The 26,787-nt window shown below is 38.9% G+C and overlaps 1 protein-coding gene across 1 annotated transcript; it reads right to left on the reverse strand.

Annotated features, from left to right (window-relative positions):
* Nucleotides 1-4,081: 4,081 nt before the first annotated feature.
* On the reverse strand, nt 4,082-26,769 carry kif18a (kinesin family member 18A). Its single transcript, XM_072465399.1, has 18 exons — nt 26,642-26,769; nt 25,446-25,782; nt 24,303-24,460; nt 24,117-24,221; nt 23,657-23,767; nt 23,231-23,428; nt 21,015-21,191; nt 20,844-20,918; nt 20,681-20,781; nt 17,305-17,467; nt 16,747-16,911; nt 15,869-15,990; nt 14,341-14,630; nt 12,073-12,129; nt 7,334-7,670; nt 6,215-6,307; nt 6,032-6,132; nt 4,082-4,256 (listed from the first exon to the last, which is right to left on the reverse strand). The coding sequence occupies exons 2-18, from the start codon at nt 25,759-25,761 to the stop codon at nt 4,120-4,122; spliced, it is 2,706 nt and encodes a 901-aa protein (XP_072321500.1). The 5' UTR covers nt 25,762-25,782; nt 26,642-26,769; the 3' UTR covers nt 4,082-4,119.
* Between the last annotated feature and the right edge of the window lie 18 nt (nt 26,770-26,787).

Consider the following 26,787-nt stretch of genomic DNA (forward strand, 5'->3'; position numbering starts at 1 on the left):
AAGGGACTTTCCACATGAATCAACATGTAACAATGTGTACAGATTGTGCCCGAGTGAGCCGGTTCTCTTAGATTCAAGCTCATTTTCATGGGTTCTCCCTTTATTTTTTTTATATCTCCCTTTTTTCAGTTTATTTGTTTGTTTATTTATTGACAACATGCTGCCATTTTATATGTACTTAGTTGTTCTTTGTCCCTTTTTAAAATAAAAAAAAACGTTTGAAATACAAAAGTGAATGTGTCCGTTTGTGTGTACATTGATCAGCCATAACATAACGACCATTTAAACAGATCAGAGTCATGATGGCAGCTGTGAGTGGGTGTGGTGTGTAAGAGGAAAGTGGACATTTTGTCCTAAACTTGGATGTGTAAAAAACAGGACAATAGGGAAATGAATGGATTAGACAACATTTGATTGCGTTGGCTTGATCAATCGTATTTACATTTTTGTGTCCGCCTTTCGCTATGTCCCGGTTAGACTTCAGTGATGTCCAATTTTAGACCTGTAATAGTCACGTTACACGCCATTAGAGAATCAGAGAAGAAACCGGTAATGATGTTTTAAAAGTGGCACGTGGTGTGAAAGGTTTGAGAATCACTAGACAACTGGGTATTTCCAAAACTGCAGCTTGTGTCTCATGTCATTAAACTGTATTGTCAAAAGCAGTCATGATACAAACTGATACTAAAACTAGCACTGGAAATAAATAACTAATTTGAACACAAAAAAAGTATAAATAGGACAAAAAAGTAGCTTTTCTGACTAGTTTTGTAATGGTTTTGATTTATTTCAGAACTAGAATAAAAGTATTACTTTATGTTGAAAATCCCATTGTATTGTCTAAATAAGAGTTGTGGTATGGAGTATTCAGCTTTTTCCTTTTGTATCAGAATAAAGTTTGACATTTTAGTAACGTGACACTGCCATTGCAATGGTGTTTATGTATGAGTGATGCCTGTGTGAAGACGGGAGTATGTGGCCAATAGAAGAGCCAAAGGTATTTATACAAGGTGTAAACATATCAAAATAATGACCACCTATAAAGCAGTGGTGGTCATATTGTTCTGCCCGTTTGGAGTGAAGCGTATGAACTGGAGCACTTGTGTTCCCGCCACAGAATTTGCCTGTGGAGTCAAATGTAGAGGAAGCAACAAACATGTCTGGTTGTGTAAGCTATTACTGTGCAAAAAGTGTCAGAAAATCAACTTCTTGTCGAGAATATTAACATTATTGGCTTGAATGAACGTTTAAAGTGTTAATAGCTGAATGTAATGTACAAACACAATCTAAAATCTACAAAGCAGGCATTTTCTGCTCAATTTTTCCTAAAACGTTTGGAAGAAAACCAGCATATTATTTGAATTTCTATGATACTCCATGGCAAATAAAGCGTTAAAGACCTACCTTATCCTGAACCTTTCCTCAACTTTCTGCACCCAGTAGACACTCGTTTGTAATCCCTTTGGTTTTTCCGTCCAAAGTGTCGGACTCAGATGGACTGGGAGTAAACAAGAATCCTGCTTTACATGCCAAATCCAGAGTGCGTGCCAGGAATTTCCATAAAACCCATTTAAATATTTGCATTTGGCATCACAGGACAATGAGTGAACGTAGCCACACTCTTTGGAACAATAAAATGCAATTGTTAAATCTGGACAAAAAAAAGAAAGCTAATTTATGACATTTATGATGACATTTTTTTTTCCTCCCCATGTATGCTTTAATATTATTGTATAAGAATAAATTGTCAGATGCAAAGGATCTTACTACGATCTGAATTGGTTGGTAAATCCTAAAGAAGAAAATGTTACAATTACCTTCTGCATCAACATAGTATTCATTTTAATTGTCGTTCAAGAGAAACAAGATAATACATTAAATATATACGGTTACAGGTTCTACCAAGCAATACAACATAGTTTTAAGGAATGTTATACTTTTACCATTTAAAATCAGTTTGTGTAATATTAAAAGGTTCCGGACTTCAATGTGGTCTTAACATGCTGGTCCCAAGCCACGATAAATCCTCAGTTGTGACAGGGAGGGCATCTGACGAGAAACTGAATCTGCTAATCTCTTCACTCAACACACTCAAAGCGCTTGAACTAGTCACACATTTGCGCGCACACGCACATCAGACACTGGAGGCGGGTTGAGTGTCGGGCCCAAGGACACAACGGTAGTATTCACCTGAGGCAGCTGCGATCGCACCGCCAACCCGAGGGCCAGTGGATCTGACCGCTCTGCCAGGAGAGAGCGGGATTTGAACCACACTCTACCACTGAGCCCCTCCAAATGGAACTTTGTCCCTTTACATTTTCGAGATGAATTTGCAGTTATGGGTATCATCCCATACCAGAGTTAAACAACAAACATTTAAATAGGCAAATGCAGGTCACAGGTAACGATATTGGAAGAGTAGCTGTGCTGCTTTTAATAAACAGAGGTTCACGCCGGAGACATAGCAGCACGTACACTACAGAAAAGGGGTAAAACAAGGCATGATTAGTGGTGAAAGGACAGGGCTTCGAGTTATTCCTCTCTGACATATTGGTCTGAGATATCAGGTCATCTCATTAGACGAGGGACAAAAAGTTCACAGCTGTGACGTGCCGCCTCGTGGGAGTCAAGAACATTGTAGGAGGTTCACATGCTTATTTAAGACCGTCTCCTTTGAACTAAAAACGAAGAACTCTTTTAATTTAGCAGTTACAATCTTGACACTTGAGTTTTCTACCGTTTGTTGATACCTGGATAAGTAACATAACCAATAAACTTAATTTTTTTAATCTCTTGTCCAGTGCCTCCAACCAACAATGTAAGCAGCAGAGTGATGAAGCTGCAGATGGATACTGTGCTCCATTAAGTGTTGTGACTGAAATGCCATTGAAGTTTCTGTGATCTCAGTCATACAACACAAAAATAGAGTTGTCAACTTCGTGACGCATTTGCAAAAATATATATTTATTTCTTTACAAACAATCACAACACAAGCTCGTAGTCTCCCTCATAAAAACAATGGGTCCGGAATGATCCGAGATTCTACCTGCAGTTGCTAAGCAACACCCACCTCCAACCTCTCGGCCTGCCCCATTGGTCAGTGGGAAAAACGCACAGACCGCCCTATTGGCTGGTAGAAAGTTAATAAAGTTTAGCCACGGCCTGCCTGTGTGCAGCGCTCACACAATGAGGAGCTTCTTGTGAATGAGAGCAGAGGTGTTGTGCCTGTGCAGTACAGTGTTGATATGTGCATTGAGCCCTGAGCTAAAAATAAAGATCACACTGAACGCGGTGGCATTGAAAACTGCAGGACTAAATTCAAAGTGACAGGTCTAGTCCTCTCAGACATGGCAATGAGGTCCCATCCTCTGCACAGCGGGGGGCCTAATGAAAGCTGTGACTCTTTACATCTGAGCCAGCTAAAAACACAACAGACGAGCCTAAAATATTTTGAAAACACAACTCAAAAGTGGAAAAGTATCAAGTATAAAGAAGTATAAAGTTTGGAGCTGGTGGGAGATCGTCTCATTCAGGGTATGTTTATTGTAGTAAAAAGCACTCACCAGGTAAACTGTGTGGGCAGAGCATCAGTAACTTCACCTGCTCTCTCAAAGCCACAGTGTGTCGTCTGATGTGGACTGACAAAGTTATTTTTGTGAGTTTGCAGCGAGTCACTCTTGGGTCACTTCAGTTTTTTTGAGCCATTGTATTTTCACCTTTCCTGAGTCAGAGTTGTGTCACGTACTGTGGGAACAGCCTGTAACTCAAACGTCATTTAAGGCTCATTCACGCACAGAAAGCACACTCAATTCAAGAGAAAATAAAGTTATTTAGTAGAAAAGATTAAGGGTCATAAAAGCAGCATTTATTGCAGTCCCATGTTTGACTGTACAGAAACATAATACCTATTTACAACAAACTTAAAACAGAGCAGTTTTTCCTTCGACATTGTAATGTTTTATTCAGTCCATCAATGTCATTAGCTGCCCAGAGAGAAACCAGAAATGTTCCTATGGAAAAGCCTCCACAGGACCTTTTCACTTGAAATAGAGTACATTCAAATCAAGTTAAAACCTAATTTAAAAGATGTTTCAGAGGACGGCGATGTACGCTGTGGCCTCACATTCGTTTGGCCACTCGCTTGAATGTTTGTGTGGTTTTGTAGAAAATGGATTTGGGTTTGTGAGGCTCCAGGAGGTTGAGGTTTCCTTCAGATGTGCTCCTGACGACTCTCTGAGGCTTGTTCTCCTCTGAACCTGGGGGCAAACAGCAAACACAGTGTCAAGAATAAACATGAGACAAAGGAGAGAAAATAGCTCGACACATCATTCAGGCACTGACGTCAAGTGCTGGTTTACACTTCAACTTAAGACTGGCTCTGCTCCTGCACAAGCCAGTACTACTTTAAGTGACTTTAAGTTGTGGAGATATCAACAATAAGAATATTGCGAATATCAATCTAAATATACCTTCATGAGACAAATGAAGCCTGCGTAAATTCAGTCTGGAAGACCTAACTCCACCCACTTACGTCAAGGCAACCTGCTCCCCAGCTCAACCAACGCACCCAGCCCGGGCGTCGGCCTCCATGGAAGGACCCCTCTCCCCAGCGCCATCATCGCACTCAAGCGGCGTCTGCCTGTCCGTCTGTGAGAGTCAGATCCCTCACTTCACCATGGACTCTTCCAGGTTTCTGTGCTTATCCCAAAGAGGTTATGCAGTTTTTCCCGGCCAAGAAGGAGGGTGGAAGGACAGGGGGCGTCTGCATAATGGCCCCTGCTCCTCATCACCAATCAACGCTCTCAAGTTACTCCTCCCCGCTCCCAATCAGCGCCCAGGCGGTCGCATTTAAGCCCTCAGGCAGATGGCTCGACCGTTTCAAACCGTACTGCGACCCACCACCTCCCCAGCTCCTCCTCTACATTCCCCTCATCCTCTACCTTCTCTTCACATCTACCACCACCAGTCTCCAGGCTCCGGGGGGAGACATCTAATACAAATAGATCATGGAGTGCCCATGATTGCAACGTCTTCCGGTCTGAGCGCCAAATAACCCACGTAATAAAGCTTGCTAAACAGTCCTTTCTGGTCGTCTCTGCGTCTCTCCAGGGTGAATTAAGAATAATCATAATAATCAGGCATCAAGTGAAATTTTTGTACTCGTGGGTTTATTTTTTTAATGCTTTAACCTGAACCATAAAAAGCCCTTTGTTGATGGTTTACAAATACACAGAGGTGGTCAAAGTACTTCATATTATTATTACTCAGCACCTTCTAAAGACAAGACAGAAATTGTATTTCAGTCTTGTCGTGTAAAATTAGTACAACTGACAATTAGAATAGAAAGAGGAATTCAATGAACCTATTTTTAGTATTTCTACCATTTCAAGAATGACTGATTCAACTCAAATAAACTGATAAGTGACAATGCAGCCACCACCTGCACAGAGTCTGTAACAGTGAGCTCTCTGGACTAATATACGGCTTCAATTGCACAAAAGACAGGAAAAAAACAACCGCCAAAATATGTTGAAATGTAATGAGTTAGAAAGTATTGTATTTGTCTTTCAAATGCAGTGGAGTCAAAGTGGAAAGTACTCAAGTAAAGAACAGACCCTCAAAAACGACTTAAGTACGGTATTAACCCTAACCTAACATTAGAAAAAGGGGAAAGATGTCATATGTAGCCCTCAGAACATTTATTTGTTTCATTTCAGATGAATTGCCCACATTGTCCTAAGAAACATTTTCGATTAAATGTTTACTGCAAGTTTAAAATCCTTGACCATTCAAAGCTAAATAAGTAACATCTTCTCGTTCTGAAACTGAATAAAAGTGAAGTGGCACTTTAACTCAGAAAAGTACAAGAATCCAGAAACAAACATCAAAATAGACCTCTTCAAACATGTTCTGAAATGCACTGTATCGTTGCATTTGTTTAGCAAATGTTAATGCTTCTGAGACTCTGAAATAAAAACTTCCTCCATAGAATGCCTCCTAAAGTTTAAACAGGACTAAAAGTGTCACTCACCACCTGTCCGATGCACCCGGAGTGGTTTGCGTGTCACAGAAGTGTCTTTCTTGATGCGTTTTGCTACAGAAATCCCCTGCGAGCCGTCTTCTTTGATCACACTAAAGAATAAAAAACACAAATATATACTTTAAACAAAACAAACACAAATGAAGTTAAAAGAAAATTAGAAAGAGGCATTACTGGTTAAATTTGCGTTTTCCTTGTGAAGACGACGTCATCTCCATGTACTTTGGCTTGACTCGTCGGATTTCTTGTAACGATAGGACTGGCGGTCTAAAAGGTAAAAAAAATTAAATAAAATAAAATGACAAAGAGAGACTTGAGCTAGAGTATATTGACAGATTCCTCAAATCAACTTTTGTTCAAAGTCAAATAAAAGGCGACGGTGGCTCAGGCGGTAGAGCGGTTGCTTTGTTTAACCGGGAGGATGGACGAGTGTCTTAAACCTTTGCTATACAATAATAGAAGAGGTGGCAGATATGTTGGAAAAGAAATGATATAAAAATTGTTGTTTTGGAGATATGTTGTGTATGAATATTGAGTATATTGTACTGTTAATATATATTATACTGTTAAAAAAAAAGCGAAAAGAGCCGATTGCACAGTTTGACCGACAAACAAAAGTATAAAGTGCGTTAATTTGATGGTCCATTCTCGTTTTGTTCATTCCTGATTCAATGTGAAAATATTGCCCGGATATCATTACCGAGATAATAAGTGCATTAGTTTTGTACTAATGTGTCAACCTTAATTGTGCAAGTAAAACAGAGATCATGGACATACAGTAGGCCCGTCTGTCCTGCCCATCATAAATCATTAATCTATGACTTGAAGGAGGATGTAGCGTTCCGTGATTTGTGCTCGGGCCTGTGCTCTGGAGCCGTGCAGCAGGCTGTAATCCTACAAATCCAGTGACTGCGTTTCAATGGGCCGGCACCTCCCCTAGGATGATTTGATATGAAAAATACATTGTTGCATCACAAACACGGATACGGTTGGGGTTTGTTGTGTCGTCTGCTGCAGGGAACAGCACCGGGATGCGGCTCAGCTCTCGTAAGCCTCTTGGTCTAATGTTCTAGTTATTTTCCCTTTTGTCTGGATCGAATAAGGTTTTAGGGATTAAGCCTCTTCGAATGGTTTAGGTCGACTGCGTTTCTTACAAAACCCTTACTTTAGAAGCACACAAAATCTACACATAGATCTTAATAGATAAAATGCAGGCCTCGCTTACGTTTTTAAATGGTATTTTTATAATAATACCTGAAGTCGAGTAAGCGTGGATTTGAGCACATGACTGACCTTTTGTTCGTGCTGGCCTTGGGAGGTTGCAGAGTTTGGCCTTGACCCGTGATGAGTGCAGATTTTGACTCCTGAGCTGGACTGCTGCTCAGGCCCAAGATGATGGTCGTGTTGGTTTGATCTTCTGGTTCTACGACCTCAAAAGTGGCGTTGGGGTCTGCGCCGGCGGCCTGGACCGCTTTCTGGATGTGCTCGGGAGTGCGCTGCAGGGGAACCACGCCGTCCTCAGACACAGGAAGCAGTGCAGAGGCTCTGGGACTCTGGGGGGCCGCCATAGAAGCAGACAGGTTACGTCTGGTGGGCGCTTTGGGACAGGCGTCTGTCTGATGTGCATGTCCTAAAACACATAAACAAAGGGTTAGAAATCTGACCGAAAAAAAATAATTATACATGCAATATCATTTTTGAAACTCGTGTGTATCCTTTCTGCAAAATTGTTGTTGAAAATGTGAAAAATGTAGTGAAGTGCATCAGAATTATGTTGTGATCCAAAGTTTGCTGATAAAAAAATAAAACTGTTGTCTTTATCTCAATGAAGACGTCAGCAAACGGCACATGGTTAGCTGAAAACTCAGAAGGTCACTCACGTTGACAAAGGCTTGTAAAAATAATCAAAACTTTGATACTAATCTATACCAAAAACTAGTAACGAAAAAAAAGAGATATTGATTTGTAATGAAGTATTCATACAAAAAAATGAAATAAACATCACATTAACTGGACAAAACTGGACCTGAGCTTTATCAGAACTAGTAGAAGAGCACATGGAAACATACATTTATAAAGTTATTTTGTGTTGAAATTTAGTCTATTATTCACAAGGGAATGCTAACTGTTGGAGAAAGTCATGAGGTGTTTTGAGACACAAAGATATTGGACAGGAATTAATATTGCACTGGAGACAGTGTTTGACGTCCCTCTCAATTTAGAACTATGTTCTTGGGCCTAAAAAACCCTGCCATGGACACAATTAATGGATACCTTTGGAAAGCACTTTTGGAGGCAGGAAAAAAATCAAAATCAAAATTAGGTTTAATTATTTTATATCATGACAAAACTATGTTGAACTGACTTCTCATACACATTGTTGGATTTTACAGCAAAATAAATCAATAAATAATCTTTTTTTTGTTTGAATCAATGCGTCTTATAGCAATCTACATTTCAATGCAATTTGGAGAAAGAAGGGCCTGAAAAATGATAATTTCCAAAAGTTATGCTCGCAAAATCTGATTGTGTTGCTGAACAAACCACCTTCAATACAATAATTTTAAAAAGACAACTTGAACTGGAATGAACTTCTTATTTTTATGTATTCATTTTTTCAGAGCCCGATTAGCTTCCTAAAAGGTCGCTAGTCTTCCCGGGGTTATTGAAGTTGATAATTTATTTAGAAGTTTAGGAAAATATGAGAATGAGGTTTATGAACAATAAATTGCTATTAGAACCATTTTTCTTTTCTTTTTCATGCAGAATTAAAGCTACTAAAAAACAGCTCATCGTGTTGTTTTGGTATTGGGGCAGTGAGAGCATTTTTGTGGGTACTGTGCCTTTAAATGCTAACTATTTTTATTTTTTTTATATCTTCTGCAGTTCTTTCACAGTGGCCCATTCACTAAACACCGCCCCCCCACAACGCATCTGTGCACAGGTTGCGGTGCATAATGGGGTCAATGTGTTTGGTCTATGTCTGCATCACATTATGAAAGCCATTATAGTCATGGCATTTCCTGCAGAGCTGCTCCGTGTGTGTGTGATGGAGAGAGGAGACGCCGGACAAATGCCAGAACAGTAAATGCAAATGAAAAAACCAAGCCCATACTTTCCATAAATATCAGAATGCAATTTTTAGCCAAAAGTGAGTCAGACTCGAGATGGGGAGGTGAGGAGACAAAGATGAATCGTCCCTTTCTCTAGCGCCGTGGAGTTGTCCTTAGCAATAAATGGCAGCAGAGTTCTTTCAATCACATATTTTTGGCTTGTAGGGGATTAATATATGCATGAGTTGCTATTTCTGGTGTAGGCTGCACTGAATCAGGGTCGCCTGGTTGCCGCTGTCTGTTTTTTATAGTGCGCCTTTTCTGGTTGGTGGAGCAGGGGAGTTTACGTGTGTTGACGTTTTTCCCCTGCCCTGCTGTGGATTTTCATGAATGAAGCTCAAGAGGGATTGGGAGGGTTAGGCGGCGAGACAGAGAAAAGACAGTGACAAGCAGGAGGGTAAAAAAGGTATAGGACGAAGGAGAGAGGAGACGAGCAGACATCTGAGGCATTAAGGAAATGTAATTATAGAGATGAACCGACAAGATGTCAAACGGAAAAGGTGCTAATGACACCTAATGAGGAGATATAAAAGTACACCTATTATAAATGAGTCGGAAAAATATGGTCACTCGGGTACTAAATGCTAAATATCATGTTTACGATGACGTTAAAGTGTGTATTGTTTAGCTATGGGCTGTGGAAACCAGTAGTGGAAGAGTTAATACACTTTCAAATCCCCAGCTCGCTCTAAAACTGATCAGATTTGATTGGTTTAGCGAGCTGCAGGGTGGAGCTTTTTCTGATAACATGCTGCAGTGACGAGCATTAAGAGCCCAGGAGGCAGTAAGGGAGTGACAAACAGCAGCGGATCAGATTAGAGCGGTCGCCTAAATAACAGCGCCGTCGTCTGTAAAAACATTTGTCATTTTTGCTCTGCACCAGTGTTCACCCGGATGTGTGCAGACGGGGCAGATTCAGAGGGCGAGGCGGGGCGAGACAAGTTCATGTTTATTATTAGGTCCTTCATCCCAACAGCTGTTGAGATGCTCAGCTCATCCTTTTAGTCTGTATCCAGAAAATGTTGCAACTCAATAATAAACGTTTGCTTCATTTTTGTAAATCAATGGGCTGAGGAGGATCAAATAATTCACATTTACGATGAGGTGGGCCATATATGGACATTTAGATAATATTGTGAATGATGTTTTAAAGATATGCTACATTTTTATATTGAGTACATAGTTTATAGTAATAAGCTCAGCTGATACATTTGAATATATTTCTGCTGGACTGACATAATAATACCACATGAATTTTGTTATTGAGATATTATTTTTTGTCAATATTGCCTACACCCATTTACAGCTAGATTATTTTATATTTTATTGGGATTCTTCTGCTGTTGGGTTAATGTGTCAGTTGCATAAAGTAGTGTCATTATTATTATTTATCAGGATATTTTCTGTAACAATACACTTCAAAACGTGGCATTGTGATAGGCCTAATTGCATTCACATTATAAGAGCTATCATGACCAGTTAATTTTCCACTGTGAGCTCAATAAAATGAAGTAATATCCTAATAGAGATCATGTTGTGATTATATTGTATGTACTTGTCTTATGAGATGCTGAAAGGATGATGATTTCTGCCACGGCGTTACATATTGACTGATGGTGACTGATATCGCTAAAGAAACGCCTACTCTTTGCATGTGCAGATTATTCAAGATGGCCGATTACTATTTAATTACAGTGTCATTATGCTCCATAATTAATAACGAACATTTTTGTGAGTAAACATGGCACGATTAATAGAGACAAGGCTTCAAATAAAGCAGCAATTACTCATTCTGTAATATTTACAAATACTATGTGTACTAAAATGTTTTTGTTTTCTGTAATTCAGTACATTTCCAGGGTATTATTTGTCCTACTCTCTGAGACATTAGTGAGAGTTGGAAAATTTATAAACAGCAATTTTTCCCAGAACGTCAACACATTTCAGGCCAAATGGTTTACAAAAAAATCCAGTTTAAAAGGCCATGAAAATATACTCCCCATTTGCGACTAATTTAGTCAATTTCAAGCAAATAAACACTTGAAGAGAGGCCTGGCATCGCCTCTGCTGTTGTGAGTGAACCAAAAAACTGAAAGTGGGAAAAATTCTTCTCAATATGTACTTTTTAATCCATTTTGACATTAGCGACACCTTTTCATACTTTATTTACTTATTCACTGATCACTTGCCACAGCTGTTTTTCCTCACACAATTTTCCCACAATATGTTTCAATAAAAGTAGACCACCTGCAGTAAATGTCATTACACACAATTTGAAGCGCAATATTTCACGGGGCTTTTTTGAGTTCACCTCCCTGAAGGCCCCTCTCTACTTTCTCCTCTATAAAACTGGCTGTGAACATTTACATCTTTTCATTATTCGGCTTTGGCCAGGACAAACGTCTGCAACACAGCAATAAATCACAGTAGATTACATGTGTCATTTTTATGGTGCATTTTACGGTCTTTGCCTCACTCAAGTAAAAAAAAAAAAAAAAAAAAAAAAAAAAGCGCTCGCAATAAAGAGTACACAAGTGATCTTTACTTTTACATACAATGGAAAATTATAGTTGTGTGCTTATAACGAGTTTAGCAGAGTCTTGTGAAATGTCTGTTTTGTTCAAATCCAGACTCACTTTATTTATTCATCATTTCATAAACACAAACAGTTTCCAAAGTGCTGCACAGACACAATACAACAAAAAACAATAAAACGTTCACAAACGCTCAATTTGATTTTACTACTCCCAAAACAAGAAAACCAGCCAAATCAAAGCAATCTGTTTGTGAATTTCACCGTAATCATTGGGCGCAGGGTGACGTGTAAATGATCGGGTGACTGGAGCCGAAGGGGATTTAAGAGGAGTGTAAGGGCTTTAGGTGAATGGGCAAGGCATGTTAGGACAGAAAGAGGTTTACCTTTTGGTGAGAAAGCGCCGTGACACAGTGCGGGTCCCTTTGAACGAGTATGTGAACCTGTGCAAACAAGATTAAAACAATGAAAACACTTTTGATTATAAATGTTTACTAGGCGCGTTACATTTACATTATTTGGATAGAGCAGAAGTTTTGCACAGCTCATAATAATAATAATAATAATCTTGCTCATTTAGTATTTGATTGTTTGCCTGGTCCAGAACGACATCACTCTATTTTGTACACAGATTTGTAAAAGTGTTTATTCTGGATCCCAGGCAGCATTATTGTGACTATAATCCAGCATTTTTACATTTGTTTAATACAGATGTTCATTAATGTGTGCGGTCTCCATGAAATAAAGAAAAAAACTAACATTTAAGAACTAAATTCAGTGTTTGCCATAGATTCTGAAGAGTCTGTTTGGTACAAATAATTTTAATTTGCATAATTTAATGTTGCTTATTGCCCTAATTTCATCTTTTGGAAGCCCCTTTTGCACAGTTAAAACATCTTGCAAATACAATCAGAAACTATTTTTGTGATGCCAATAATCTTTTATTAATAGGAAATAAGTGTATTATTTATTATTACAGTGAAATGGTTTATCAGGACCAAAAGTGGGTTGATGTTAGTTTGTAGAGTTGTTCAATCCTAGTATGGTTTTAATGACATAAAACTGAATACGGTAGTAATAATGGTAGTTGTAAAATGGTAAATTACATTTGTATAATTGGGGATAAAAATGTGACCAGTTTAAACACCGTGATTTAAGCACTGCACCAGACGTTGATTGAAGCCTGTGCAAAGCTGAAGACCAGTGTGTTCTGGTGGGAGCCCAGAGGCAGGTGCACTTTGGGCTGATAAATGATCGACATGCTGCGAGTAATGGAGTGATGTTGCCGTGTTTGGGTGCTGCTCTGCTGTCTGTCATGTGCGTGTGTCACGCGGCCGCGGCTGCTGCTGGGTCATGTGGGGATGACAGTTAAGAATGATCAGAGCTCCGCACGGTCCCACAACACTAGACTTGGACCAGAGCCAGACGCACTGGTCCATGCGGGACACCTGACACAGGCCTGACATGTGTATACAACGGGGCGAAATATGCTCATGCATTCACACAGGGGCATTTAGTGCTGGAATAAAACTACAGTTCAAATATAATTATCATCTGTCATTTTGTAAGTGAGATTTAAGCAGTATCTATTAAGTCTTTATACTATACATTTGTATATATTTAAAACTTGATTAGTTTGCACAGTAATATGTGGACATACATAAAGAGTTTTATGGGAACATTTTATACCCTAGCTAAAAAAAAAAAAAGTATAATAAATATTAGTACAAATTTGGAGGACCAATAAAGAACTGTAGCTACTAAAGTTCAGTGCTTTGGGGTCATGCTTCACTGTACTCATCATTTATTAATTTCCGATGGTCACATGACCAAAGTGTTTTAATAGAAAAATGAGAAAGAAAAAGAGACATTAAACTGAAATAGGTAACAAGTACGTGACCATTTCTCTCTGTAATTGCCAGTCACTTAATGGTGTACAAATGCCCGTTGGGTGTGCAAACAAGCTTGTAGACAACCATTGCCAAGTAACTGAATCACTCCTATAACATAACTCTTGGAGCTGTTGACTGTTTACATTCCTTCCCATTGGTTCAACTTTAATTCATTCACTGTGAAGCCTCTCTCTGGGAGATCAGCCCTGTAACAGGCTCTTCATGGACTTAATTAAAGGGACGGGTGATCTATACGTTATTATTGGTTAAATTGCTTTGCAATATATTGCCGTCATTTTGTATTTAGCACAGAGAAGATTGAGCGTTTCTGTAAATAACTGCATGATTAAATAAAGCAGTTTCAATTTCAGTTGTGAAATGTATTTAATTAAAGGCAGTGGCTGGAGAGCCGCGGCGCGGTCAAATTGCCGCCCAGTTTCAGGGACCGCGGCCTTTCCCTTATAGCCCGTTATAGCCTCATGGCTAACCCTAACCTTAACCTTAACCCTAACCTTAACCCGGCGCGGTCTAAAACGGCGCTAAACCGTGGTCAAATAGCGGCGCAGTTTCAGGAGTCGCGGCGCGCGGCCGGCACAAAAATAACATGGCAGTTTCGGCCGCGCGCCGCGGCACTGCAGACACTCCCTTAATTAAATGTGTTATAACTAGACTATATAACTATAAATCAATACAATCAAGACATTTTAAAATGAAAACAGCATAGTTGAAAATAGACATGACTGTTTACAGTGGCAAACTTACTGCAGGGGCTGCTCTGGTGGTACTGCAGGTGTGAGAACGAAAGGAAAGGTGCCAGTTCACTGCGAAGACCCACAGCTTCAGTTTTATTGATCTCTTTTGATTCTGGACTTCTTCCTTCAAGCTTCAGCGTTAGCTCTGCCCCCTCCTGATCCGCCCACACCACGCCCCTCTCTCTGAGAACCAGGTGCTCCAACTCCGCCGTCTCCTCTCGGTCTGTTTTTGTGCTTAGCCCAGCCTCCCATAAAGACGAGTGATGGCGGCTGTAAGCGGGCAGCAGAATGTTCACCATTCTAGGAGCAAAAGAAATCCTTTTCAATTAACATTTGTCAATTTGACAATTGTCTAAATTAACAATTGTTCAAAAAGTGTCTGTTCATCCACTCATACTAAAAAATGGCAATTCTCTGAAGTGAATTGCCATTTATTAGTATATTTTAAATATGAGACATAATGGGCTGGGCGATATGGTGGGGAAAGAAAATCTGATCTTGAAATGTTTTTGATATTGCCAGATAGTGATTCAGACCTTTTCTATTTATTGCAGCTTTTCCCAACCCATTTCACCTATTGGTCAACTTTAGTCACATTCTAAGTTAGGGACAGTTGCATTTAACCAATCACAGCAAAATCTGAATTCTCAGAAGCAGCAGATGGCCTTTGTTAGACCTTGAAGGTAGGAAAAAGATACCAACGGCATGATTCATAGTAAAATAAAATAAAAATGTTGTTGGCATATCACTCCAAATGCAATGTGTATTTTATGCATGTATTGATGTTTCTGATATATTTATAACCTAAATAGTTATTTCTGCCTTTTGTAAACAGACCTTGGAAATAAGATTGTGTTCAAAATATTGATACGGCGATATATCGTCACGGACTCCGTATTGAGTCACAGCATCGATATCTTTTTTATTGAAAAAAATCAAATGCAGAATAATGATTATTATTATTATTTTATTTTTTTTAAAGATTTTTGTAGCTTGTAGGCTTTAAACGAGGTGGAATAGTACTTTTGATATGCTGTTTGTGCCTCGGTCGAGGTGAGAAGGAGCTGTGTGTGCAGCCTGTTCAGACCATGACAATTGTTTGGCAAGAAACATGCAATACTAGAATGTCTTATATTTCTATTTGGATCAGTTGGTTGGATGTATGAAGTTATTAGAGCATAATGAATTTCTAAATAAGTGCTCTGGATAAGAAAATGTATGAAATTTCATGTTTATCGACAGAGTAAAAACATTACCCATTTGGTACATTTTTAAGACCCTTTTTTCAAAAATGTATCTGTATACATGGTAATGAGGGAATTGTATCGGAATATACAAGTATCGGGATACGTATCGTATCACAACCCCTGTATCGGGATACGTATCATATCGCGAGGGTCTTGGCAATACCCAGCCCTACTTGAAAATACAGATAAAATACAAACATCCTTATATGGAACAGAAAATATTGTAAATTGGTAAAACAGGCAACTAGGGAAGAAGGGAAAAGTTTTTTTGTGGTGCTAGGTGCAACCTACTTTTGCATCCGCTTGTTCTCCTGGTCCTGCAGTGCTGTGAGCTGAACCATCTGCTTGATGTGTTGTTTCAGATCGTTCACCTGCAACTCCAGTCTGTGGCAGTGTAGATCCTTCCCCAACACCTGCACAAGGTCGAGGCAGCAAAGTCATAAGTGCACACGTCAAATCAGCAGTGAGCCCTGACCGGGCCCCAGTAGGGAGTCAGGAGTACGGCAAGGGTGAATATGCACTTTTCATGTAGGTTTGTAGCTGAATGAATGTCAGAAAAAGGGGGGAAAGGCACTCTGACGCAGGAAAACTACGAAACAACAGTGTTGAGAACATTTGACCAGAGGTGCGTCATAGTTCTGGGCTGGTTCCTGGAAAAAGAGTAAAGACGAAAAAAATAACATGGACGAGGTTTTAGGTAACTGGCTCCTGTGTGAAGGATGAGCAAAGGCTATTGATTTATTCTCTTCAGTGATCTACGAGTGAGCCGGAGAAATAAAATGAGCACGGCTCTAATTACTGGGGGAACAGATGGGAAGAAAACAAAGACAGTCACGACACCAGAGAGACACAGCCTACCTTCCAAAATAAACAAACAAAAAACAACAAGTGATGGGTTTTGAAGGCTCTAACGCACATTGTAAAGTTTTAGTTTTTATCTAATTAAGCAGCCCGGGCTTGTTAGAGTGAGTCAACAGGTTAGATTGCTCTCAGCTTGTGTAATTAAGCACACTGCCATCAAGCGTCGTGAGCAGGACAAGGATATTGTTGACAAATAAGTTATAAAGTGTCAAGAGTTACATACCCACAGCTAGTCGTTTAAGTATTCAAAACAAACCCTTGAACAGGTTTTTTACAGAGGATTGCATCAGGCTCCAGGTTGCACTCACCTCAGAGATATCATTATTTGTCTTTAACAACTTCATTTCATTTTCGACACGGTGCAGGCAACCGTCATTGTCCAAGAAGCGCGTTTTTGTCTCTTTCAATCGTTTGCAGATGTGCTGCTGCTGGGTGCGTAAGCTGGCAATCTTGCGCTCAAACTTACAAGTGGCCTGTTAGGGAGAAATGAAGGAGTATTAGAGCAACACTCAAAAGTCCTGGGTGTAAAAACATAACACTCTGGTGAATGTACTGATCTCAGTCTGTTGAAGGCATAGTTTGCAAGAAACTAAGAGCTAGCAGAGGCCTATGTTTTTCTGAATAATATGAGTCATCCATCAAATGGTTTGTTTTTCTTTAACTCAAAAATCAACTACATATTTTGTAGCCTTAAAGGTGGACGCTTAAACGGCAGAGCATATTCCAACTAAAGTATCAAAGACCTTGTGCACAAGGGCCATGAGTGAGAGAGTTATAATGAACTTTGGGGAAGTGAAATGACGCGTCAGCAGTGGTGTTCTGCAGGGATGCTGGACCCAGTGGAACGCAGAGTAAGCAGCATGTACCTTTTCCGTCTTCTCTTTGGCACAGAAGTACTGGACCTGCAGTTGGTCTTCCTCACAGTAGCGCTGCCGGAGCTCATTCTCCTTCAGCTGCCTCTCAAGCTCCAGCTGCTCCTGCCTGATCTGAGCACGACTCGAGAAGATCCTCTGCAGAGCCTCGGACACTCTGCACACAAACAACTCCTGTGAGACTCAAACTTCAAATAATCTCAGTGTTTACTTATTTTAATGTAGATCAATTTGATCAACTATATTATTGATCCCAGGTGCAGAATAAAGAAGCTCATAACAGTCTAATTTCAGCCACTTAATTTCATTGCAAGTAAAGGGCAAAAGGAGTCTTGAAATACATTATAAGAAGCAACTTTTTGCAACAAGAAAATGTAAGTTTGTTAAGCTTAAAGACATAATAATTGCCAAAACAATTGCAATTTGTTCCCCAAAAAAGGTGATTATTATTGTAATAACAGTCCAGTTGAATATTTGTGCGTAAAATGTTCATTGCTCTATCCAACGTGTTGAAAAAAATATTTCGAAAACAACAACAACTTTTTAGCTATAAATATTTTGCAGACTAAATATCTGCAGAATTCTGTGAAAAACAAACTAAAAAATAAAGAGATAAATAAAACACAAGCACAAGCATCAGCTGCACATCTATACAAGGTCACAATACAAGTTTGTTATAACAGCACCAGAAATACATTTCTGACGTATGTTCTGAATATAATCCCAGGGAAAAGAAGATATACCAGATTAGATGCTTGGAGACTGCGGAGGCTAAAGTGGGAGGAGAGGCAGCAGGTAAATAAGAGCTGAGAGCATCTCTGAAATGTGACTGCACTCTTCAATGCAACTCCAGTGACGTAGGAGCCGTCGTGGCCTTGCTAGACTGCTGAATTTTTAATAGCGTGAGAAGCGTGCTGCCTCTATTCAGAGCCTCTGTGTGAGTTGCGAATTCTGGTGCCACTGAATGAAATAAGTGGGAGAGAGACTCATTCAGCTTTTCTGTATCCCCCGCCCCAAATATCTATGTGCACTGAATACATATTTGTGACACACAGAGGGGAAGAAGACACACGGATTCTGCACTGACAGACCGTGGCCTTGTACACAAACCTCTCACATCCAACAACATCGATCTATTGACCATATTAGAAGACTAGACAAACATGAACACTAAATTAAAAGGGTAAATAGAGTTAAGACTTTGCTATGAGAAGAATTTGAAAATCACACAGTACTAGTATAGTCCATTCTTATTCATCATTCCATTCTGCACTCATCAAGCTTTGGCCAATTATAGCGGTCTTCCTTCTAATAATCAACAACACCTCAATGTACTTTATGAACCGTAACATTCCCACACAAATTAGCCCAAACTTAATTTGTCCTCACATCCAAGCTACTGAGAACACACTCAAAATCTGGCTCAAAAAAAAAGTCACAGACCCTCAATGATGTGCTGGAGCCTGTGGCCAGACTCTGCAACACTCATTGTGTCATCCTGGCTGGGTTCACCACTGCACTGTGCTAGGCCTGAATGATCAATTGCATTTGCGGTAGGATCGCAATATTAAAACACATTTATGTAATCGCAGAGGCATGCTATTGTGGCCTTTTCGGAAGTCACACATGCGTCCTGCATTTGGAGGTGAATGGAGCAGCTCCGCCTGTGTGGCCCTGTGAGCGCAGCCACTGTCTGCAGTCTACAGCTTTACGTTTTACGCTCTGCTCCGCCAGAGTCCTCTGTGTTTGCACATAACTTTTCTCTTCCAAATGAAAATGACTGTACTGTACAACTATAGCATGTTTCTCTATCCTTTGCAGCAGAACAGGAATCTGTGGCAAAACAATTTTCAACTGGGCATGACTAGATTACTGCATTTAATTTGTTCATACATAAATTAATAATAAATAAAATCAATTACCATATAACTAAAACCTCAAGACAAATGTTTATAAAAAAATACTGTTATTGGAAATGATGAATTGACACAATAATAGTTACAGTATAACCTTGCCAACAAGATGAATTCTTGAAATTCTTGTGAGTTCACAAACTCTTGAGACTCCATCTCGTTATCGGAACCAATCAGAGCAGAATTGAGGTTTGGGCGGGCCAGAACAAACATGGTGGCGCTGACGGCCGTACTTCTGCCTATATTTGTAGAAATACGAACTATTTTGTTTTTCAAAAACGTGCACACTATGGTGCTTTGTACATTTGTGGAGGAGAAAGATGACTGTGCTTTTCTAAACACTGGATTTAACACTGTTCAGATTTTTCGGCTTCTTCCGCGGTCGTGAAGGTTCAAACAATCAGAGTGAAAACCTGTATTTTTTAACATCACGAGAGCTTTTGGCAAGCGCCTTCTCAGATTGATTGATGTGAAGAACTCGATTCAGAGTGAGACACAGATCAATCTGATGTGAGCCAGGTTAGTTATAGACATATTATGCGTAATTTACTTTCAAGCGCTTTAAACCATGTTATAATCATTTCCCCTTCTCATTTACCCACTGAAAGTTGTATTTAGAGTTATTCATGCACGTTTGAGTAATCATCAATCATCTTCTGCTTGCCATAGCTCTGAAATTGTCAGTTTCCCCCGCCCCCCAGACACACCCACTTCATGATTCACCCAATATTCAGCAGCATTGTGTAGCCAGTTTGTCAAAAAATTTAGAAAAAAAATCAAGTCAAATGTATGAATAAAACACTTCTTGCTATCGCAATATGCCTCTCTGGGCTCTGGGGTTTTCAAACAGAAGCCAGTCTACGGGTAGTTGTTTCTTTTATTGAGAGGTTTTAGATCAATATTGTGATTTAAAATGATCAAAATATAAATTAATGATCTACAGGTGTCAGAGATTAGCACTATATAACAGACTAAAGCCTATGTCTTCTTTAATAGCACTTGATTGATTGTTATTGACTTGTAACACCAACGAGAGCCATGTTATGTCACAGATGCATGAGTTTTCCTGGAAGTAGTGCTTCCAGGAAATCTTAGTTCCAGCTTAAACATGGCAGCGGCACAAACAGGTTTGTTCAAAAGAGGAATTCTTTAATTAGGCTGATGTGTTCACCTGAGAACCCAAATGGGGATGAGCAACAGTCTAATGACACAGGGGGAGTAATCCACTTTCATATATCCTTATCAAACACACAGAAATCGTGTGAATTCACCTTAGTTAGATACTCTACTTCGCAATTCAGCACCAAATTATCTTAATAGGGATCTAGCATGTTTAAAAGGTGTCTAAAGGGTATTTATCACTTCTGGTGAGAGGTGGTAGTGTAGGTAACCGACGGAAGTCAGTGCTTGTTACAATACATTACTGAGTTAATTACTGAAGACAGGTATAGGCTTACCTTTTAAACTCGGCTTGCTTCAGTAAAGCGTTCATTCCAAATACTCCAGAAGACACATTTCTTTCCTCACACTCTTTAAGTTTAAGCTTCAATTGTTGAATCTTTTTTGTAAAAAAAGACTTGCGTTAGTTACTTTTTAATAACAAGGAATTACTTGATTTACCTCTACCCGTTGCTTCTCACAGATCACTGCATATTGGCCAATGTGACTGTCCAGACTCACAACATTACTTTTGAGCTGGTAAAAAAAGAAATATAGCAATAATTATGACACAGAAACACAGTGGATATTTGGTTCATCAACAAAGAAAAACACAAAGCTTTGTCCACTAACCGTAGACTTGATCTCCTTGGCTCTGTTGGCATACTTCAGCGTATTGTGGGTGTCGTCATAGGATTTCGAAGAAGGACTGATATTAGCGATCATAACAGTTCGACAGTTACCACCCAAAGAGTCTTTGAGGATTCTTGTCAGTTTACTATCTCTGTATGGGATGTGAGCCTTCTTGCTCTGAAACAAACAATAAGCCTGTTGATTTACATTCCATTCCATAAAAACATAAATCACTTAATTCACTAAATCAAACTTGAATCATTGATTCACTTTTGTTGCAACTAGACTGTGATACAATTATGTACAATTGTGCTTTTCTTATGGTCTTATTACTTTGTGTCTTTAAGACCAGTGTTTGAAAAAACATTCAAAATGGAATGAATTCTGCCTGTAAAAGTGATTCTTCAATTTTACACCACTTCCATGCATTTGAATACGAATACTACGTTTTAGAGTATAACAACAAATGACAAAGATGCCTAGACACTTCCTTCAACTCCAAGGCATTTCCAGGTCAGTCAAGAGACAGAATGAAACCCTTTTTGTAGATGGATGTTTGTCTTCTCCATTTATATCGCATGCAAGTAATGTAGGCTAGAGATGGTTGGAATCCGAGAATGATGATAAAATCCACTTTACACTAAGGTTTCAGTCCAAAACTCTAAAAGCCATCTAAACTCTAAAATAATAGTTGTAAAATTGGAACATAGCGCCACAAACAGGACGGCACCAGTCTGAAGTCTGCCTGCAGCTGGTCTCTGCTCAAAGCGGTGTCTGTAAAATGGCATTAGATAAACTGCAGACACTTGAGTCACACTCTCTGGGGTGTTGGGACAGCACAAAGTCAAAGGTAAAGTAAAATTATCTGTTGGGGCTTTACAGCTGCTCAAGTATTTCAGAGCACATCTGGATCCAGTGGTTTCAGTTACAGGTCGTGTTGGGCCCTGAGAACTATGACCACTCCTTTAGCACATTTAATAAGAGCAGGATCCCGTTTTAGTAGAGGTAAAATATTCAATGTATTAAGGTTTGGTTTTCATTCACTTTACTTTTGTCAAGTTAAAAACATATTTAGGATATACAATCTCTCACCCTGAAAATGTGCCTTACTGTCACAAAAACAATGGCATTTTTACAATTACAGCTTTGTGGGAAAAATCCATCCATTACGAATCCAATCCTTCTCTCGCTTTATAAAACAAACTTTTATTTTTTATTTTTTAAGGAATCCTTTTTTGGTGAGATACGTACATTGGCTGATTGAAATGGATGTCTGTAATTATGAGAAACAACTAGTCATAAAATAATTTTGTACATCGCCAAAGGCGACTTCTAATAAAACTTCTGTACGGCATAGCACGAAGATGACATAGTGAACTGGCTAAACAGAAGTAGTCTGCATTCTTCTCACTCAAATGAATGGTATGTCATCCCAGGACACAAGTGGGGACATTCTTTCCTTTAAACAATGGCCATAACATAGATTTCCCTGTCTGCAGACATTAAACAGTACACTGCCAATAACCGCAGGGTGTGGAGGGATCAGACCCAAGTCATGGCCGTTAAAGTAGTCCACAAAGTTCAACACACAAGTATGTAGTGCAAGTGTCTAGGACTAAGTGATCACTGTCCATGAAAGAGTGTTGTTTAAACCTAAGAATGGAGCGACCTGTTGAAGGAGGATAGCCTTTCATCATGGCAGTGAGACGTTTACACAGCACTTCCTATATGGATACGGCCTACCTCAGCTCTGTCTCCTGAGACAGTGTAAAACGAGAGGACTGCTTGACAGGTTAATGTATGCAACAAGAATGAAATAATACCCAAATACTGTTCAGTCCCTGGGTTTTGTCTCACTTGTTCACGTGGGCATTTTAAACTCTTAACCCAATCAGTGTTTGATTAACAAAAATGCTTTTTAGATCCGTGTTAAAACACAAACTATTTGTTTCCATCAAAACATCATTTTCAACAGATTCCAACTTAAATAAGGTCTATTTTCTTTTGACTTTGAAGTCAAGTTAATGATTTTAGTCAGACCCGTCTCAAGTGACTCAAGCGAACCCTGCATCAACACCACTGTAACTGTCTAAATTTGGTAAAGTGGCAAATGTCATAATATACTTAACACTGACATTATTTTTACAACTAAAGTGATGCTTACAAGGCTATAATTTGAAATGCTAAATATTTTTCATGTGTGGAGCAGAACTCACCTTGGGGTCAGCGAGGGCATTGATAACATTTCCTAGAGCGAGGAGTGAGCGATTTATGTTTGCACCTTCCCGTAAACGTGCCCCTTTGGCATTTGTGTGGCTGGCTCTCTCTGACCCGGCCAAATCAATTAGGCTCAATTTGGCGACGCATGCATTTGGATTGAGACTGGCAGTTTTGTCCTGCTGTCTCAAATATATCTGAAAAACAAAGTATTAACAGATTGAGAAACATGTTTGTGTACGAACCAAGCTGGGAACATACTTTACGACTAATCCTTCTAGAACATTTTGTGTGTCGGTTGCACTATTGTTTTGATGTACATTTTCCCCCTGGCACATTAATCATTGTTGTTAGTTTATGACCTCCACTCTGAAATACTGAAATAATGCATATTGTTTTTGCTTTGTTTATATGAAATGAGGTACCTGGAAGACAGCGTGTGAACGGGAGGAGGTGGCATTCATGTCTGTGGGGTGCTGTGTCCTGTTTCGGTTGCCAGAATCCAGTGCCTCAAGAATGTGCTCTGCAGATTTGGGCTATAACAGAAAACAGGAGCTCAATGACTACGAGTGTGATCCAGGAGTATGTGGGAAGCGCAGCAGGTAAACATCAGTAGTTTATACAGACACTCACACCTCTCACATAAAGTGAATCTCTGCCACAGCTGCAGTAACAAATGAATAAATTCAAACATAAAAAACTTGATTTGTGATACAGAATTAGACTGGAGAATATGTAATGCTCATTGTGTTATTACAGCATAATAACAGTGAGATTTTAAGTTAATATTTACAATTTAACTTCCTTTCCGGGTTAATGTTAACCATTAACAAGTGTTCAATGTATCTAACAAAGAACACAAATATAGTGGAAATTGTTACCAACCTGATGCAAAGTGAGGTTTTGTACTACCACACCTTTTTGTCCATCATCTCGCACTGCAAGAGGACCTGCTTTTGTTAGCAAATCTCTGATCTGCTCATTGTAAACCTGTAAAATATCAGAAAATTTGACATAATTAATATAATTACATTAAGTAAATCTTATAGACATACAAACTAAATTGACAACCTCAAGATATGAGAAAGCAACAGCAAACTCTTTCTCCTCCTTGGCCTCATCCATCCGTTTGAACAACTCTTTCATTGTGTGATACATAACTCCAGGGTTATTCTGTGATCCTAACATTGTATGTGTCTTCCCAGCCCCAGTGGCCCCATAGGCAAACACTGTGGAATAAAACACAGGTGGAGGAAAAGTACCATAAAAATGCACAAAACGCAAATCAGTAGTGGCCGTTTGATCATGGGAAAAATATTTTGAAAATGAAATTACGATTATTCACACAGCAGCATAGGTTCTCCCCTTTGTCTAATTAGGATTTAGTTTGGTGGGATAGTGGAATATTAGTTTTAGATCTGTGAAAATGCAGTCTGTGTAGACATTTTGAAAAATAAAACTTGAAAATTACACAAAGTAGGGTTCTAAAATAGACAAGTTACACTTTCCTGACAGTTTAAAACTTCCTTCAACAAAACAAAGGTGTTATCAGGTAATATTTATTGTCAAATAATTGTTTATAACATGATTGCAAGGTTGTGGATTTCCCCCTACCTCTGTCATATTTTTTGCCCATGTCCAACCAAGAAGTATAAACTTTACAAAAGCTGACAAACTGGAGACAACTAGACAGGAAGTTTAGTAAAATTTGAAATATAATCATTTATGCATTCATTTTCATCACTGTATTTTAGTGAAATGTGTCATATGCACTTTATATATATGTGTATATATATATATATATACACACACACAAATTAAGAGAAGAGTTGTTGTTGTTGTAAGTATGGGGGCGTACCTTTGTGTGCATAGAACACACATCAAATCTAAGGTAAATAACAGTTTTGCCTTCATTATGTATTTTTTGTAATTGTTGGATTTATTAATCACAATTAATCAATGAATTGGTTTAACTACAGTATAGCCAGTCAGTAGTTTATTTAAACTCTGGGAAGTCATGTTCGATTGTTGTCCAGGAGTGTTGACATATAATGACAAACATGTGCACCAATGTTGCACACAAAGTAAATGACCACCAACAGAGCAGGTACTGTGGCAGTGTGTGAGTGAGATGTCTGTAAAAACCTAAACGAAAACAAGTCCGAGTCTATGAATCTAAATAAAATATACAAATTTAAGGTTAGAAAATGATACCTGAGCAGTTAAATCCATTCATTACTCCATCAATAATTGCTTTTGTTGTGTTATCAAAAATGTCCACTTGAGTAGAGTTTTCTCCAAAGACATGGTCAAAAACAAACTTGAGGTCTTTGTTGGCCTTCTTGTTAATGTCTCGGCTTCGCACTCTTTGAGACCCAAAACAAGATAAATCCTGTTGCTTGGGATCAAATATAAGCATGTGGTTGTCCACAACTTGGACAACGTTGCGGAAGTTTTCACGTTTCTCATTTTCATTTTCTGGCCTGACACGCACGACCACCTTCACATGGCTGCAGACATCACTGGCCATTGTGAACGGTTGAGGAGCAATCTGGAAAAAAGTAAATGAGTTACAGCAAGTATTTCATCCATTATTTAACATGAACTGAGTGGAGTCATTGTGTATTAACTTTATGTGTATTTGAATTGCTGTAAAGCACTTTTAAAGTTGTAAGTGTGCTTTATAAATACATTTTGACATCCTTTGTACATACATATTGAAAATGTAGGTATATAATGTAATGTACAAATGTTAAATAAAATAAAACAAAATAGAAGATAAACACGGTGAACTAACTGGCAAAAATAGACTACACAGGTCAGGAGACAAATTAGCCTTTTGCAAACCTTTTTTCGCTTTTATTTAACCAGGAAATATTACTAATCTTTTTGTCAAGGGAGTCCTGGCCAAGACAGCAGCACAGATCATACATATTATCAACACATTATAGACAATCACAAACAATGTATTCCATAAAAACAGTAACAAACAATAGATCCCATTTCCAAACCTGTCAATGTAGATTTAAACAGTTAATTTATAGATCTGCTTGGGTCATAGTGGAAATGTTAGATTTGTATTCATTATAACATGTACAGTGACCAATAACATCGGTAATAACGCAAGAGTTATTTTATAAGCATAGCCAAATAAAACTTGTTATTACAGTGTAACAATGAGTCATGCATAAACAATCACTCGTAATTATATTGTACCTTCCTTTTTTGTGATTGACCCGCAAGCTATGAATGTATTAATGTTTTTTTTAACAACAATGAAAGCTCGAGTGGGTTTAACAGCATTGCCTCCTCCCTCCATTAGCATGATAAGCTAAGTCCTGATAGCATCCAAGGATACAACAGTTAACGGTGACTTACCACTGGTTGCTTTCACTTCACGATTAACTTACTTCGTACTAAAGAGTGTTTGGTTTTATTCAAATCCAGCAGCGTGTCATTACGGCATTACGTTGACGATTATTTACGCCGGAAGAATAAAAATCGGCGATTATCACTGAAAAGGCAAGCGCCAATATTTTAAAAATCAACACACTTC

Source organism: Eucyclogobius newberryi, unplaced genomic scaffold, assembly GCF_026437365.1.
Source record: "Eucyclogobius newberryi isolate DKJ021-1_F unplaced genomic scaffold, fEucNew1.0.hap1 SCAF_5, whole genome shotgun sequence".
Classification (NCBI taxonomy): Eukaryota; Metazoa; Chordata; class Actinopteri; order Gobiiformes; family Gobiidae; genus Eucyclogobius; species Eucyclogobius newberryi.